Source organism: Physeter macrocephalus, chromosome 19 (assembly GCF_002837175.3).
Source record: "Physeter macrocephalus isolate SW-GA chromosome 19, ASM283717v5, whole genome shotgun sequence".
Classification (NCBI taxonomy): Eukaryota; Metazoa; Chordata; class Mammalia; order Artiodactyla; family Physeteridae; genus Physeter; species Physeter macrocephalus.
Genome location: NC_041232.1, coordinates 7,655,563 through 7,671,614, shown reverse-complemented (window position 1 = coordinate 7,671,614; position 16,052 = coordinate 7,655,563). Strand labels below are relative to the sequence as shown.

Genomic DNA, 16,052 nt, shown 5'->3' with positions numbered 1-16,052 from the left:
AGTGGCTGTATGAATTTACATTCCCACCAGCAGTGCAAGAGTGTTCCCTTTTCTCCACACCCTCTCCAGCATTTATTGTTTCTAGAGTTTTTGATGATGGCCAATCTGACCGGTGTGAGATGATATCTCATTGTCGTTTTGACTTGCATTTCTCTAATGATTAATGCTGTTGAGCATTGGTTTGTTCACCTCAGTGTCAGCAGCAGCTGGCATCATGGCACTTAACAAATGATTCTGAATGGCTAGAAGGAGGAGTGGATGGATGGGTAACTTCCATTCACTTAAAGCTGCATTTTTATGATGAACTGGATGCTGTGATAAATAAGTCAGAGGTTTTATGTGGTTATTGCCATTGTACAGTACTCAGCTGAGCTAATGTCTATGCATAGAAAGTGAAAGAAAGCATTGAAAATTTATGTAAAATCTGTTGAACCCAAGTTGAATCTCTAATCCAATTTGGTTACTTTACATACCCAGTTTGTTCTTTCAGGGCATTGGGGAGGTTGTGTCAGAGGGCAGGCTCAAGTCTGAGAGCCAGTACTTTCCCATCTCATCTGATTGTGAACCCTGGAGGCTCTCTCTTTCTCTGTTTTTCCAGGGGGACAATGAGGGGTTCAAACCAGATGTGGTTCCAGCTCCCTCTCAATTCTGAAGTTGATAAAATTCTCTAGAAATAAAACCAGGCTTTGGATTGGGTTTCGACATAGGAGGAATCCCCTCTAGGTTGTGTACTGGAAGTTGGTTTTGAATCTCTTGGTTTTAATCTCAGAGTAGTGGCTTTGGCTGACCCATAAGTGGGGCTGCTGGGGTTTGAATGAAGCAGCCAGATGAGGCAGATGGAGCCTTTTGTCCCCTCTTTCTTCATTCCCACAGTCCCTCATCTTTCTATTCCTCCATTCCTTCACTCTTTCCATTCCACAAACTTCCCTTAAGGAGCTCTTCTAGATCCTGGGAATTCACAGAAGAAAAATGCAGTCTAGTTCAGAATTAACAGTCTTGTTGGGAGTTATAAACAAGCAAGCAAACAATTATAGGATAGAGGCTGGGGGAGCACAGGGGCTGTGGGAACCAGAGGAGACCCCTAGCCCAGCCTGGGAGGTGGGCGAAGGCTTCTGGAGGTGGCTGCAGTGGGGCTGAACATCGAAGGGCGAGTAAAAATGTTTGCTTTTCTTTTTTTTTTTTAATCAGTCAGTAGAATCACCCGTAAAGTGTCCTTTCCTTCCCCTTTCCCTCTCTCTCTCCTCCTTTCTTCTTCTTCTTCTTCTTCTTTTTTTTTTTTTTTAAACAATGAAGATGTCTGGGCACCATCAACTCTGCTAGCCTCCGCCTTAATTTGACAGTGGTTTTTTTTTTTCATATTGACTTTATTTCTATCTTTACCTTCCTCTCTACTTCTGTCTGTATCTAAACACATTTTTTTAATGCCCAACAACGTGGACATAAGTTGAAAACATCATGACATTTCTCCTTAAGATAATTTCACATCTTTATCCTGCAAAGAAGGACGTTTCCTAACTATTTGCACCCTTATTTCAGGTAAAAAAATGAACAAATCCACTGTATCATCCAAGATACCAACATTCGTATTAACCCAATTGTTCTGAAGTTGTATCACTGTACTTTTTGAAAGAAGAATCCTATTAAGGGCACTCACTGCATCTCGTTGTTTTGTTTCTTCGGGTCTGTCTCTTAAAAAAAAAAAGTAAATAGACTATTTTTTTAGAGAAGGTTTAGACTTACAGAAAAATTGAGCTGAAAGAACAGAGAGCCCTTATTCCCCCGTCTCTGTCTTCCTACCCTCAGTTTCCCCTCTTATTAACATCTTCCATTAGTCCTTAGTCTCTTTTAAACTAGAATGGTCCCCTTACCTCCCCGCCCCCATTGAAACTGATTTTTTTCGTAGAGTTTCAGGCATGATTCTGATGGCAACTCTGTTCAAACCCACTGGTCCTAGTACCTGGTGGCCAGTAAGAATGTGTGGGTGAGACAAGGCAAATTCTGGTGACCCACAGGAGATACATGGGCAGGTGTCCACTGAGGGCAGTTACTGGGTCATTTTTTTTAAGTGTCAAGGACTCAGCACCTGCTTAAGATCAGAGAAAACAGCAAGCGAGGCTTAAGAGTTATCTTGCCTCATAAAAACATTATACTATAAGGAATATAGGGTATTTACAGACTCTGCTTCCTGACTGAAGTCTCTGCACCTTCAGGCCAGAAATAACCAGGTGGAGGGCCTCTCTGCTGCTTATTCCACAGCTTTCCTGCTTGCCATCAAGCAGGCCTCCCTGGGCATCGCACCCCCGTGGCCTCCTCCTTGCTTTGAGTCTTTCCCTTCAGCCGAGTGGCCTTTCTAAGCCCTAGTGTCTCTGCCTGTGAAATGTAGACATCAGCCCTTGCTGGTCCAGGGTTTTGCAGAAACCACTGGATAAGCTAATAGCTGGTAGGAGGGCTCTTCTACTTGGGGTGTCTTCCTCAACCCGTCCCACCACGAGATCCTACCCCTCTTCCGAAAGCCTGACTGCACCCCGCCGCCTCCAGAAAGGCTGTGCCCTCAGGCCCCAGCCCCTCGCCTCTCCTTTGCCAGCCTCCTGCCGCCTTTTACAGTCCACGGTTCACAGTGTACCTGGAGCTGCTCGCACTGCTGACCTTTCTGCATGGGTTGATCCAGTGTCCACGCCCACAGGGTGCCCTCCGGAGGGCTGAGGCAGCCCGTCTTCTGCTATGAGGCGCTTAGCTGAGCGTTGTATTGATACATAGTCAGTGAGACCGAGGGCAGAGCCTCGGCTCTGCTCTATCCTCTCCATCTGCCTTCTGAGCCTCCGTTTCTTCCTCGGTAAAATGGAGCAGCCAAAGGCAGTAGCGGGCAGCAGGGTAGAGTGGTCAGGACACGTGAATCCCGAAGCTGGATTCCTTAGTTTAAATTCATGTTTCTCCCGTTTATTCCATGACAAATTACCTATCCTTCCTGAGCCTCATTTGTGAAACAGGAAGATTATAAGAGTCGCTGACTTAGAGGACTGTCGTGAAGATAAAATTGAATAACATCTGCAAAGCCTAAAGGCGCAATATACAGTGGCTCTCATGATGCAGAATTCACCTGCACACTCTAGGGACTTAATAAATGTCTCGTGTTTCCTACCGCATCAGGGACAGTGCTGGGCACCGTGTCAGCTTCTGTTATAGACCATCAACTGCTGTGTTGGACTCGGTTACAGTACCTTCAGGCCATCTTCAGAGGACATCTGGTTTCCCATCCAGACCTCGATGTTAAAGAACATCGATACATTTTTAATTTCCTCTTTAATTTCAGGGTGTTGATGAAGAATGGGGGGGGTGATAGCATGTCTTTGGGGATGATTCATGGCGTCATTAAGTCTGCATCGAGTTTCCTGTAGTTACCGTTGGCTCAGGCTCTGCTCAGACTCAGACCTGGGAATTCTGGTCTTTATTGTGTGATTGTGACTAATGACAGTGAAGCCAGCGTCTCCCTGACTTGGGCCTCTCTATGTTTTACTCATTGTGTCTCAGTGGATTTTGAACAATGTATGTGTGTAGGCATGAGTTCCAGTGGTTGAGGTTTCCTCTTAGCTTTCTACCTGGGGGTTGTGTGATGTTGTGGAAGGACAAAGCAGTGGCTTCAGATCCAGGCCCTGCCACTGAGCAGTGTGAGCCTCGAGCAGATGGCTTCCCACTGGTGAGCCTCAGTTTCCTCATCTGCAAGATGGGCTGATCATCCACATCCTGATGAGATGATACATACAAAGTACATGCATTTGTTTCTTCACCCAGTATTCATGGAATGACTACTGCTGTGGTAGGCACTAGAGAGAAAACGATGGAGCCGCATTCACAGGAGGGCCTGTCAGGGGAGGGGGTGTGGCCCGACTTGGAGACACGTGTGTCAGCAGCTGGCTTGCTCTGAGGCTGAACAGACCACTTGGGTATCCTCACCCCTTTTCTGTGCTGCTCAGAGCAGGCTCGGACCTCGGGATTGTTTATTCTTGAACATCTGCCCTCAATCCTCAATCTAATCTAACCTGATGGGAGGGGCCATTAATTGAAAAACAATCATTAAGATTTTAAACATATATTTACTAGTAGTAATGTTTTGAAATGAATAAGTAATATACATGCAAGTTCAATAGCACCAGAACCCACCTGGCCTGAAGAGCTGGGGGCAGGTGGAGGTGTACGTGGGCTACGCTCATGTGTGTACTGACTGTCCCGATGACGTACGTTGTCTCTGTGAGGTTGGGAGTTACTGTTCCCACTGTCACAGCGAGGCTTCCCAAGGTACCTGGCTAGGAAGGGACAGAGCTAGGATTTGAACCCAGGCCTGTCTGCTTCCTGAAGCCCGGATTCTTAGCCTTGCAGGTTAGAAAGAGTAAAAATTCCAGCATTTCTGCATGATCACATCCTGATTTATCTAGTAAGCCTTCATACGTGTGAGCCACCAATACTTAGAGAAAAAGAAATAAAAGGAATCCATTGGAAAAGAAGTAAAACTGTCCCTGTTTGCAGATGACATAATACTATACATAGAAAATCCTAAAGATGCTACCAGAAAACTACTAGAGCTCATCAATGAATTCAGTAAAGTTGCAGGATACAAAATTAATACACAGAAATCTCTTGCATTCCTATACACTAACAATGAAAGATCAGAAAGAGAAATTAAGGAAACAATCCCATTTACCATTGCAACAAAAAGAATAAAATACCTAGGAATAAACCTACCTAAGGAGACAAAAGACCTCTACTCTGGAAACTATAAGATGCTGATGAAAGAAATGGAAGACAACACAAACAGATGGAAAGATATATCATGTTCTTGGATTGGAAGAGTCAATATTGTCAAAAAGACTGTACTACCCAAGGCAGTCTACTGATTCAGTGCAATCCCTATTAAACTACCAATGGCATTTGTCACAGAACTAGAGCAAAAAATTTTTAAATTTATATGGAAACACAAAAGATCCCAAATAGCCAAAGCAATCTAGAGAAAGAAAGACGGAACTGGAGGAATCAGACTCCCTGACTTCAGACTATACCACAAAGCTACAGTATTCGTATATATTCTTTTGTTCATCAGTTCACTTAATGGACATTTATCAGATGCCTACTATGTGCCAGAGGACTCAAGGTCCACTCATTCATCCAACACATATTTAGTGAGCACCTACTATGTGCTAGGGCTCTGGCATTCCACTCATTCACTCAACAGATGTTTACTGAATGCCTACTGTGTGCTCAGACACTGTTCTAGGCACAGGAGTAGAGCAGTAAATGCAACAGACAAAAACTCTTGCCTTCCTGGAGCTCTCTCTCATCTCTGCAACATTGCAGGGTTGACCTGGTTTCCCCCCATTGTACAGCTGAAGAAACTGAGGCCTAGAGAAGTTAGGTGACTATCCCAAGGCAAGTGAGTGGCTAGTGAGTGGCAGAACCAGACTAGACTCCAAGGGACAGATGTTACCTGGTAAGGTGACATCGGAGACACTTGTTAACCCTGTATCACATCACAGAGTGTGGAGGAAGTTTCCAGAGAAGGGTGCTGCTGGCTGTGGGGTTGGAACCCCACCTCTGCTACTCCCAGCTGTGTGTGCCACCCCGCCTCACTGCGCCTGGAGCTCACAACTCCTACCCCCCAGGGTGGCCGTCGAGGTTATAAACAGACGTGGCGGTCAGCGCCGTGCAGGCAGGTGACCCACCCGCTTGTTCTCTCCTGTATCCATGGCAGCAGCACGGCGCCCAGCACACAGTAGGTGCTCAGCCAGGGGTAACTCTTTCGGATCCAGCCTGGAGCCTGTGTGGCTGGATGCCCAGGAATGCCGCTGGCTCCTTATCAGGTAGGTATGCTAGAAGCCTCTTCCTGTTGGGATAGACTGAGGGGCAGGTGCAGAAGTTCCCAAGATGTTTCTGGAGTCCCTTCTCAGAGAATCACAGCGCCCCCGCCTAGCTCGTGTCTGCACCCGTCTCCCAGAGACTCGGAGCACCTCCTGTGCGTCACATCTCTCCCTGGCTGAGGCAGGCACAGCAACGTCTTGATTAGCCACCATCCATCCATCACACGATGCCAACGGAAGGGAGTTCCACCTGAGCTGAGCCGTCCCGTGAGGACAGCTGGGAAAAATGAGTCTTCCCAGGCCCCTGGAGGAAGACGGGGGAATGTGCTTGAAGTGTCCAGAGCCAGGGCAGAAACGGAGAGGGTCACCGTGACCCAGACAGCAGAGCTAGAACCCACACCCTGAAGCTTGCAAGAGGGCGTCTGCGTTCAGATCCAGTTCTGCGGTCTCCACCCAGAAAGGAGTGGATGCAGCAAACTTCTCCCTTGGAGTGGTGGAGCAGACAGGAAATAGAAAAAGATGCTGCAGAGGCGTGGGTGGATTTCTGAGTGGTAAACCCAGGAGGCAGCACTCAGCCGAGACGAGGCTTCTTTCTTTCTCTCCTTCTCCCCCACCCCTTCCCCATCTCCCCTCCCTCCCTCCTCAGTCTGCCCCCACTCCCAGTCCTGTCTGCCCTCCCCCGCTGAGTCTGCACTGCTTGGACTGTGTTCTGGTTTCAAGCCCACCAGCTGAGGCTCTGAAGGCACCAACCAGACCACTCCAGAAGGAGGGACCCTGCCCACTCCACCCCATGACATCAAGACTTGGGCCCCCAGCGGGGCTCCGTGATCAGTAGTTGGTGGCAGCCAGGTGGGCCCTGAGCGGCCGTGCCTTCTGGAAGATGCTGCTCCCGGTGGGCCTTGGGGAAGGCGGGCCCATCTCCGCTGGCCTGGCCCAGCCGAGGTCCCCCATGGCTCCAGCCCAGCGAGCCTGTGTCCTCTGCGCGCCTGGACAGCAGCACACGTGGGCTGCGACCTCCAGACCCCGCTCCTGGGCTGCTGACGGTTTCGTGTGCCCCCGGCCTGTCCCACCTTGTGGTCAGAGATGAGGAAGGCCGGTCCTCAGCTGCCAGCACACACCCCATCTGCGGCCCTCCCCTCTGTCCCCCCGGCCTTGCCCTCAGCCCCCCTCTTCCTTCGCCACCTCCATCGCCCCGGCCTCTTCCCCTCCACCCCCACTCGTTCTCACTTCACCCTCTCTCTTGCTGGCCCTGCTCCTACCTCTCCCCACTTCTCTTTGCCCCTCCTCCACTTTCCTCATCCGACCTACTTTCTCTTCCTCGGAGACTTGATTTCCAAGGTGGACTTGACTCAGTTCGACAACACTTACTGAGCACCTACTGTGTGCTGGGCACGGTGCCGAGTCAGGGTGTAGAGACGAGGCTCGGCGGGGTCTCGGCAGCCCAGGCTGGAGAGCTGGGGCTGCCCCCCCCGCCTCTCCTCCTGTCCTTTTGCCCTGCTTTCTCTTCTCCTACCACTCTTCCTCCTCCCCCTCCACCCTCGCCTCCTGTAGCTTCTCTTCCCTCCGTGTCTCGGCCTCTGCAGCCAGAGGGGAGCTGGGGCGAGTGGGGTGGCAGAGTCCCAGGAGGCCCGGCAACAGGAGCCCTGGGTGCTGCCGTCCCCACGTGACAGATGATGGAGGAGACCGAGCCCCCCAGGACACATTCATCACGTCCGCCTCCTTTCAGGGCCAAGACAGGACGGAAATGACTTTTGTCAGCTCTGCAGCAGCCCAGTGCCCCTGGCAGCTCCAAGCCGTTTATTTAAAAAAAAAAAAAAAAAAAAAAAAAGATGAAGACGAGAAAGAAAGAAAGAAAGGCATGTGAATGCCATCTTGCCATGTGTTAGGGGAGCGATTCTAAAGTGATGATGTTGGCAAACACCCCTTCAGGTAATCACACAGGAGCGCTCCAGCTCCCTTCCTGGCCTGCGTCCAGCTGTGACGGAGATGGAAGGTGACAGGCAAGAAATAGGAAGGGAGCAGCTGCTCTGGGCAAACTGCGAGGCTTTTGTTTGAGCACGTGGGAGCCGGCCTTTGCCGGGAGGGATGGGACGCAGGGTCACCTGCCCGTTCATTCTCCTGCCCACTCCTCTTGGGACTTCACATGAGGCTTTCGTGGAGCCCAGTGGTGGGTTAGGCTCCAGAGACCCAGAGCTTGTTGGTAGTAATCGTAATGAGCCCTAACGACTAATTATTGATGACTAATAGCCATTCATTATCGATTATTATTAATCATAACTGTTAACCGTTATTTGAGGAGCTAGGTGCCCGGCACGGGGCCCAGGGCTTTTCTTCCCTCCCCTTGATCTCCCTGTGAGATCAGGACGGTGACCTGGGCTAGGAGGAGGGGGAGGGAGTGCATCCAGTGAAGGGAACGGCAACTGCAAATCCCGGAGGCAGGAAGAGCGAGGCCTGTCCCGGGAGACCCGTGTGGCTGCAGCAGAGTGAGCCAGGGGCTAACTCACAAGACACGGGGTTGGGGAAGGGGGTCAGGAGCCTGAGCCCCCGGAAGACTAAGGATAGTGAGGACAGTGCGTGACGGAGGCAGCGCATCTACACGCCTACCTCGGGATCCATCTCCTGGTCTCCTCACCGCCCCCAGACTGTGACATTGATCCTCTCCACCTAGTTGACCTAGGGCATGAGGAGGGCCAGATGAGCGCAGCCGGTCCTGCGCCTGTCACTCATGGAGCCTTTTCACAGAGTATCATCGCCATGGTCCCGGGTCAGGGGAGGCTCCTGCTAGCATCAGAAGAGAGAGGCTCATGGGATGGTGGGAGCTCAGGAAGGCAGTGCCTAGGGCCCTACCCAGGTCCCTGAAAAAGATCCCAATCCCCTACCCTATCTGTCCTCTCCTCTCCACTCCTGACATCTCCACCTCCAGGGGCCATGGGCTTGGCTCCTTCTGAGACTGAAAAGCCCTTTGGGTCACTGTGGTCAGCTCTTTTCCTTCTAAACTATCCTGTGTGGTCAGGGGATGGAAGTGGTGATAATCAGACCGTGGTGAGCAGGACACCTTTCCTCAGTCTTGTGCCAGAATTCCAACCTCTACGTGTAGGAGGCTGGCTCTTGTAATCATTCCTGTCGTGACAGAGCAGCAGGCGGGGGCTGACGACTGGGAATCTGCATCACCATCGCTCCCACCTTCTTCACGCTGAGCCCTGGCCCTGGCTGCCACGCCCAAACTCTGACATTTGGCGCCCCGTCTTGCTTTTTTATAAATTACAGCTTTGCTGTTGGCTGGGAAGGAGGTCGTTTGTCTTGGAGGGAGGACAAATAGATTTTATTTTCTAAAGAACAGTGGATGGATTCCAGTCTCTCTCCTTTAAGCCCTGCTTTTTGTTTTACAGTCTATAATTTTGCCCCACTGCGAGATTCCCACTTTTCAGAGGCAGAGTGGTTTTGGCTCCACTGCTGCAAAATGCCTCTGCCTGGCAGTCCCAGAATAGAAAGCGTCTGTCCTCTTGTGTATAGTCTTGGTTTCCAGTTGATTTGATGTAGACGTTTCCCTTTTGAAGGACCTTTTTTTTTGTTGTTTGTTGGTTTGTTTGTAATCCCACCCCCATCCCATGAAACAATCAGGGGTGTCACGGAGCATCTCATTCAGACGCATATTTGGGTCACTGGCTCTAGCAAGCTCTGCTCGGTGGGGCTGTCCTCCGGGCTTGGCCCTAAATAAATAAATAACCTCCCGTAGGTGCCCCTGAGTCTTCAAGAAGCTAATTACCTATTTCACAGCAGGCTGTGTGGTGATAGGTCCTATCATGTCAGAGATGATGCCTCATAAATCCGAGGCATCCGTCAGAGGTGCAGTTTTAATCTACTGAAACGTACTTAGGTTTAATTATAGACAGAAATTGCATTTCAGAAAGCGACGAGAAATCATTTACATGGCTTGAGTCTGCGCCTTAAATCGCACGGTTCGTTGGAGGGTGCAGGCGGGGTCAGCATTTCCAAAGAAAAATAGTATTAGTGCCCGCGCCCTGGGGCTCAGTCGCGCCGACCGTGGAGGCGGCACGGTGTCCGCTGACGGCGGGTTTCTTCTTGGCGCAGGATCCAGGAGGAGGCCGGCGACGGGGCCCGGGACGCCCACGGCAGGACCTCGGGGGACAAGGCCTCGTCCCCGCTCTCCCTCCGCCGAGGAAAGCACGGCCACTTCGGGGACGGCGAAGAGTGTGGCATCCAGAGAAAGCCCCCGGAGAGGTCGGGCGCGCCGTCCTCCTCCCCGTCTTCCCGGAGTGGAGACGCGTCCCCGCGGCCCGGGGACAAGCTGCCCAGCCCGTCGGCCGCCCTGTCGGAGTTCGTGGAAGGGCTCCGGAGGAAGAGAGCGCAGAGGGGCCGGGGGTCGCCGCTGGGCCTGGAGGACTGGCCCACCCTCCCCATCTACCAGACCACCGGGGCGTCCACGCTGCGGAGGGCCAGGACCGGCAGCGATGAGGGCGCTCTGGCTCTGAGGGCCGCGGCCGAGTCACCCCTGGATGCGTCGGCCGGGCTCCTGCGGTCCACCAGCCTGAAGTGCATCTCCTCGAAGAGCGTGGGGGGCCCCAGCCCGCCGCCCGAGAAGCTGAAGACCCGCTTCAGTTCCTGCGAGTCCCTCCTGGAATCGGGGCCCGGCTCGCAGAGGACCCCGAGCTCCCCGACGGCGCTTAGGCGCTCGTTCCCGTCGCCCACACTGCGCCCGCGGAGGCGCTGTCTGGAGTCCTCGCTGGAAGATGCGGGCTGTCCGGACCTCGGGAAGGAGCCGCTCGTCTTCCAGAACCGCCAGTTTGCACACCTGATGGGGGACCCCCTGGGCAGCGACCCATTCAGCTGGAAGGTCCCGAGCCTCAACTATGAACGCAAGACCCAAGTGGGTTTCGATGACTTCCTCCCGGCCATCCGGAAGCCCGAGACGCCTGCGTCCTTGGCCCGAGCGGCCAAAGATGGGCAAGACCGTTCACAGCGTTCGAGCGTCCACTTTGAGACGGAAGAGGCCGGCGGGGGCTTTCTCTCAGGGATCACCACCGTTTTGAAAAAGAGCCCGGAGTCCAAGGAGGACCCCGCTCACCTCTCCGACTCATCCTCCTCCTCCAGCTCCATCGTGTCCTTCAAAAGCGCTGACAGCATCAAGAGTCGGCCGAGAATCCCACGGCTGGAGGGTGACGGTGGTGAGAGAACATCCCCCGAGATCAAAGAGCCGGGGACAGGGAGGAAAGAGGAGGATGTTGAGAGCATCATGAAGAAATACCTACAGAAGTAGGAACCAGCTCAGGTAACAGCGACAGGCTGGCCTGTCCTCCTGGGGGGATGAAACGAGGTGGTCCACCCAGGTCTGGCAGCCTGGAGGCAACCGGTTGCTGCTACTGCTTTTAGGTTTTCACTGAAATAATGTGTTGCTATTTATGCAAATAATGTGTTGCCGGTAAATGCAAAACTTACCAGAAGCCCTCACTAGGTGCCACTGGTTTCTCTGCTCTTGAAAATACAGACCCATCAGAAAGCGTGAGGGTCCTGTGGGGGGCGGGGGGAGGGTGCTGAAGGAGGCACCGGGCTTTTAAAGTTTTCCCACCCTTGTCCTGTTCTCTTTCCAGCGCTCCTTTCACCTGGTGCTGGGGGAGCCATGGAGGCATCTGTCCACACAGTGACGGGAGGGCCCGGGTGGATGGGGGGAGGGTCAGGCTAGCGTAGACGAGGCCTTGACGTTAGTGAAGTCCAACTCTTGCATTAAATGTGTAAAGAGAAACTGGGGCCCAAGAAGGGGGAGGAGGGGACAAGTACAGAGATCACAGAGCGACACTGTGGGAGCAGCAGTGCTTTCCTCTGCCTTCTCCTCCCCGTCCCGATCCTGGCTCTTCTCTGCAATAAAGGTAGGAAGAGACATTCGTTGCTAATAACAGCTCCCGTTTATTGAATGTGTTTAGCAGGCAGTCATTTGGTGCCCACAGTTACCCCAGGAGGTGGTGAGTATGATTTATTCCCATTCTACAGGTTGACAAACTGAGAATCCTATAGGTTAAGGCACTTGTACAGAATCCCCCAGGCAGAACTGGGATTCGAAACTCCAGAGTCCCCACACTTTTGTTGGTGATACTTTTTCTTAGGTACGTATTCCAGGCCTCTTTGTGAGTAAACTCAGAGCCACACTGATGGAGCTGGGTCTTTAAAGGGGTTGCCTCTATGGAGGGCAAACTGAGGCAGAGCTTAGAAACTCACAGACTCCAACCTCACTCTAGGACAAGTGAGGAAGACCTCAAGATCAAGGTCACCCAGTGAGTCTGCCACCAACCCAGCCACCCTGACTCCCGGTCCAGTGCTCTTTGCCCTGAGGCCAGGCTGGCCCCTGCCTGTGCCCCGTAGGGCATGTTTCAGACTCCAGGGCAGTGAGTGTTCCACCTCACAGCTCCCGACGGAAACGCAAAGCCCCATGAGGCAGGCCAGGAAGCAGCGGAGGGGGAGTTAGAGCCTCCCTCCGGGTTCAGATGCGATGCAAACCCACATCCCAGTGGCGGGCCCCCCACCCCGGCGTCCGTAAATCTCCGCGTCACTGAAGCTCAGAACTCGCAGCGGCTCAAGGCTCAGGTGGTCAAGTGGTCGTGCTCAGCCCACACCTGGCTCAGCCACCAGCCCTCCTTCCAGAGGCCTCCTGGACCCAAACAAGCCGCACTTCCTGTCACTTTGAGAGTCACCCTCAGCCCATCAAAAAGCCATTGCCCCTTCCACTGAGATGGGCTTGGACTGTATCAGAGCAAATTAAATTGACTTAACATGGCCTTCTCTCTGCTCTCAATTACTGAGGAGAGATCTGATATTCATTTACATTATTATGCTCTCGGGGACACAGAACGCAGTTTCAAAGGCCAAGTAAAGGGCACACGTCCCGAAGGGGAACAGTGCTTAGCAGACGTCGTCACAGAACATCTTGTCACTGCCATTTTTTTTTGAAAGCTCAGCTCCCCTTCCCCCCTCCCAGCAACGCTCGCTGTGATAACGGAGCGCCTGCCTAAAAATCTCCTCTGCCTTTGACTTGAACACCGGAGTCTTGAGCTCGACAATACAGCTCCATTGCCCAAGATACAAATGTGTTATGAGATTCGGAACCACTCAAGCCCCCAGAGCTCAGTTCTTCCCTGTAACTGCCGAGCGATGCAACCTTGCTGAGCGTCTGTGTTCTCAGCTGGAAAATGGGGGTAATAATACCAGCTACCCCAAGGGGCATTGTGAGCGGCGTGTGAATCAGAGACCCCAGCCCAGAGCGCTGCCCCAGCGGCCACGGTGCATGTCAGGTACCTGCACTTGGGAATGGTGGCCCTTCAGGATGTCTCTCAGGCTCCCTCCACTCATCTCCCTTCTGCCCCCTCCTGTCTCATTCCGCTCAGCACATCGCTGCAGTAACGCCACCTGGGAATATGGGCTCCAGGGGCCTCCACCCACCAAAACACACTCCTCAGGCCCCATTTCTCAGCTCTGACCTGCATTTGTTTCCAGCCTCCTGCGACACACTGCCCTCCTTGAAGACTTCCCGACTCCACGACGTTCCGGAGAGAGAGACAAAGACCAGCCAGGCCTCCCCGGGGGCCCCGAGTCCACAGCCAGTGTGGCCGCCCTCAAGAGGCCAGGGGGGCCCAGCAGAGGCACGTCCCGTGGGGCGTGGGGCTCCCAGCATGCTAGGTCTGTACCAAATAAAGTGTTGGCTTCTTGGCATCTGGGCTTTCTCTCTATTCTATGATCATGTTACCTAGGACTGTGGAGGATTGATGGGGTGCACCTTGGGGTAGAAGGGTTCCGAGGAAGGGAACCAATGCAAACTGTTTGTAGTTTCGGGTGCACACTGCTATTTCTTTCCCTATGTGTCTACATGCAATGGCCTTGCTCTCTTCACTTGGCCAAGTTCTGCTCAAATGTCACCTCCTCCAGGAAGTCTTCCCTGATACATCAAGCTGAAATAAATGCTCTTTCTCTATTCTCCCGTAATTCCCATGCTTCTATCATATTTCCCTTGTCTATTTACATATCTACATTGTGTGTAGATGTGTGGGCATTCAAGAAATTTTGATGAATGAGTGACTGAACAAGCAAATGAACCACGGAACAAGTCAGTGGCTCATACACCCTGGATACCTGGGACACACTGACATATATGCATCTCTACAAATGTCCGCCCACAGCAACATTCAAGAACTTGTGACCATCTGTTCCCACAGTCCCCCGTACACCTCACATACACAGCCTACCATGCACACACAACTATGCACGTGTACCAAAAACTACACTCGCAAAGGCACACTTACAGCCTGGACACCTGCTTTATCAAACATCCTTGAAGTGTCAATAATCCTAAAACTATAGGCTGATGTTTATTGATCACATACTGTGTACTGACCCCCGTGCTAGGCATTTTACACAGTGCATCTCACTCCAACTTTATAAAGTCCCAAGAGATAGATCCACCTATTTTTTCCTATTTACAAAGGCAGAACTAGCTTATGCCCACATTCAGGTAGCCAATGCTGCTTCTCCTTAAGTTCCCACTGGCACAGACTCCACGTCCTACCCCACATGTGCCTCTATTCTTAGGGCCCCTCTGGTACAGCCAGTCACAGCTGCCATCAGGAAGGAAAGTCCTATTGGGATCACCGGTGTGTTAATTTGCTAGGGCTGCTCTAACAAAGCACCACAAACTGCATGGTCTAAACAACAGAAACTTACTATCTTGAAGTTTTAGAGGCTAGAATTCCAAAATCAAGATGTTGGCAGGGTTGGTTCCTTTGGAGTATCTTAAGGGACTCTCTCTTGGCTTGTTTGTGGCCGTCTTCCTCCTGTGCATGTCTGTCTCTGTGTCCAAATTTCCTCCTTTTATGAGGACACAGTCATAGTCACAGTCAATCAACCCTAACCTCAACTTGATTGCCTGTGTGTAGACCTTATTCCCAAATAAGGTCACACTCTGGGTTAGGGTATCTTGGGAGGGGGTGGGGGACACAATTCAAGCCATAACAACTTACCAGTTGGCGCTCACCCCGAGAAGGGGAGGTCTCAGCTCTGACCATCCTCGCCAGAGGTTGTGGGTAGAACTGGGAAGGGGAGGAGAGATGGGGCAGGAAGGAAATTCACCGGATGCTCTCCCTGGAAGACCTCACCGTCTGCCCGTCTCTCTGGTGGAGAGAGTCAGTGGAAGAGTGGACTGTGTTTTCTCAGATGCAGGAGCGTTCTCCCGCTTGGTGAGTCTGTAGACAAATACATCATATATTTATATGTATTTAAGGAACATCCCCCACCAGCCTGCCATGCACAGGAGTGGCCCCAGCTCACCAGAGAGAGCTGGGGCATGTGGAGGGGACATCCGAGATCTCTGCAGGGAATCAAGAGGTCCTGGCAAGGAAGAGGGTGCTGTTCAAAAGCTTGCTGACGTTTGGGTGTGGGGTAAGGATGGGAGCAGACACAGCCCTGTGTCTTCCTCCGGTGGAACCCATGGAGCCTTGGAAAAGCCATTTCCCTCACTGGGCCTCAGTTTGCTCATCTCAACAGTGGGAATACTAGTTATTAGAATCTAATGGGATTTGGGCATGGGAGAGTGTAGCAGGCTGTACTAGTTTGCTAGAGCTGCTATAACAAAATACCACAGGCTGGGGGTGGGAGTGGCGCCTAAACAACAGGAATTTATTTTCTCGCAGTTTTGGAGGCTGGCATCCAAGACCAAGGTGTTGGCAGGTCTGGCTTCTGAGGCCTCACTCCTTGGCTTGCAGACGGCCGCCTCCTTGCTGTGTCCTCACGTTGTCATTCCTCTGTGCCCACGCATCCCTGGTGTCTCTGTGTTCAGATTTCCTCGTCTTATAAAGGAGTCCAGTCAGAGTGGATTAGGGCCCGGCCGGGGGGCCTCACTTGAACTTAGTCACATCTCTAAAGGCCCATCTCCAAATGCAGTCACCTTCTGAGGTTATGGGTGTTAGGACTTGAACATATGAATTTTGTAGGGGTCATAATTCAGCCCATGGCACATGCTATGCCAGAGAAGGTGACCAGTTAGTTTATTAATAATCATTATCATTAATGTAGTGATCAGATAGATATGTCCCAAAGTCCCAGCTTGGTCCCCAAACAAAAGCAATAGTGGAAATCAGGAATAGAGATTCTCACTGCCTTTCTGGCATTGGAGTTTTGCAGACATTTTTAGGGCCTGGAACCCGTGTA

General features: G+C 51.9%; 1 protein-coding gene across 1 annotated transcript in view; it reads left to right on the top strand.

The window, feature by feature from the left end:
- Window positions 1–11,136, top strand: part of MYO18B (myosin XVIIIB) — a gene marked incomplete at its 5' end in the record, with an annotated part of 183,949 nt that extends 172,813 nt beyond the window's left edge. Inside the window, one exon of the mRNA XM_055080677.1 lies at window positions 9,939–11,136. Within this exon, the coding sequence (XP_054936652.1) occupies window positions 9,939–11,124 (1,186 nt within the window). The remainder of the gene's footprint in view (window positions 1–9,938) is intronic.
- Window positions 11,137–16,052: the final 4,916 nt, after the last annotated feature.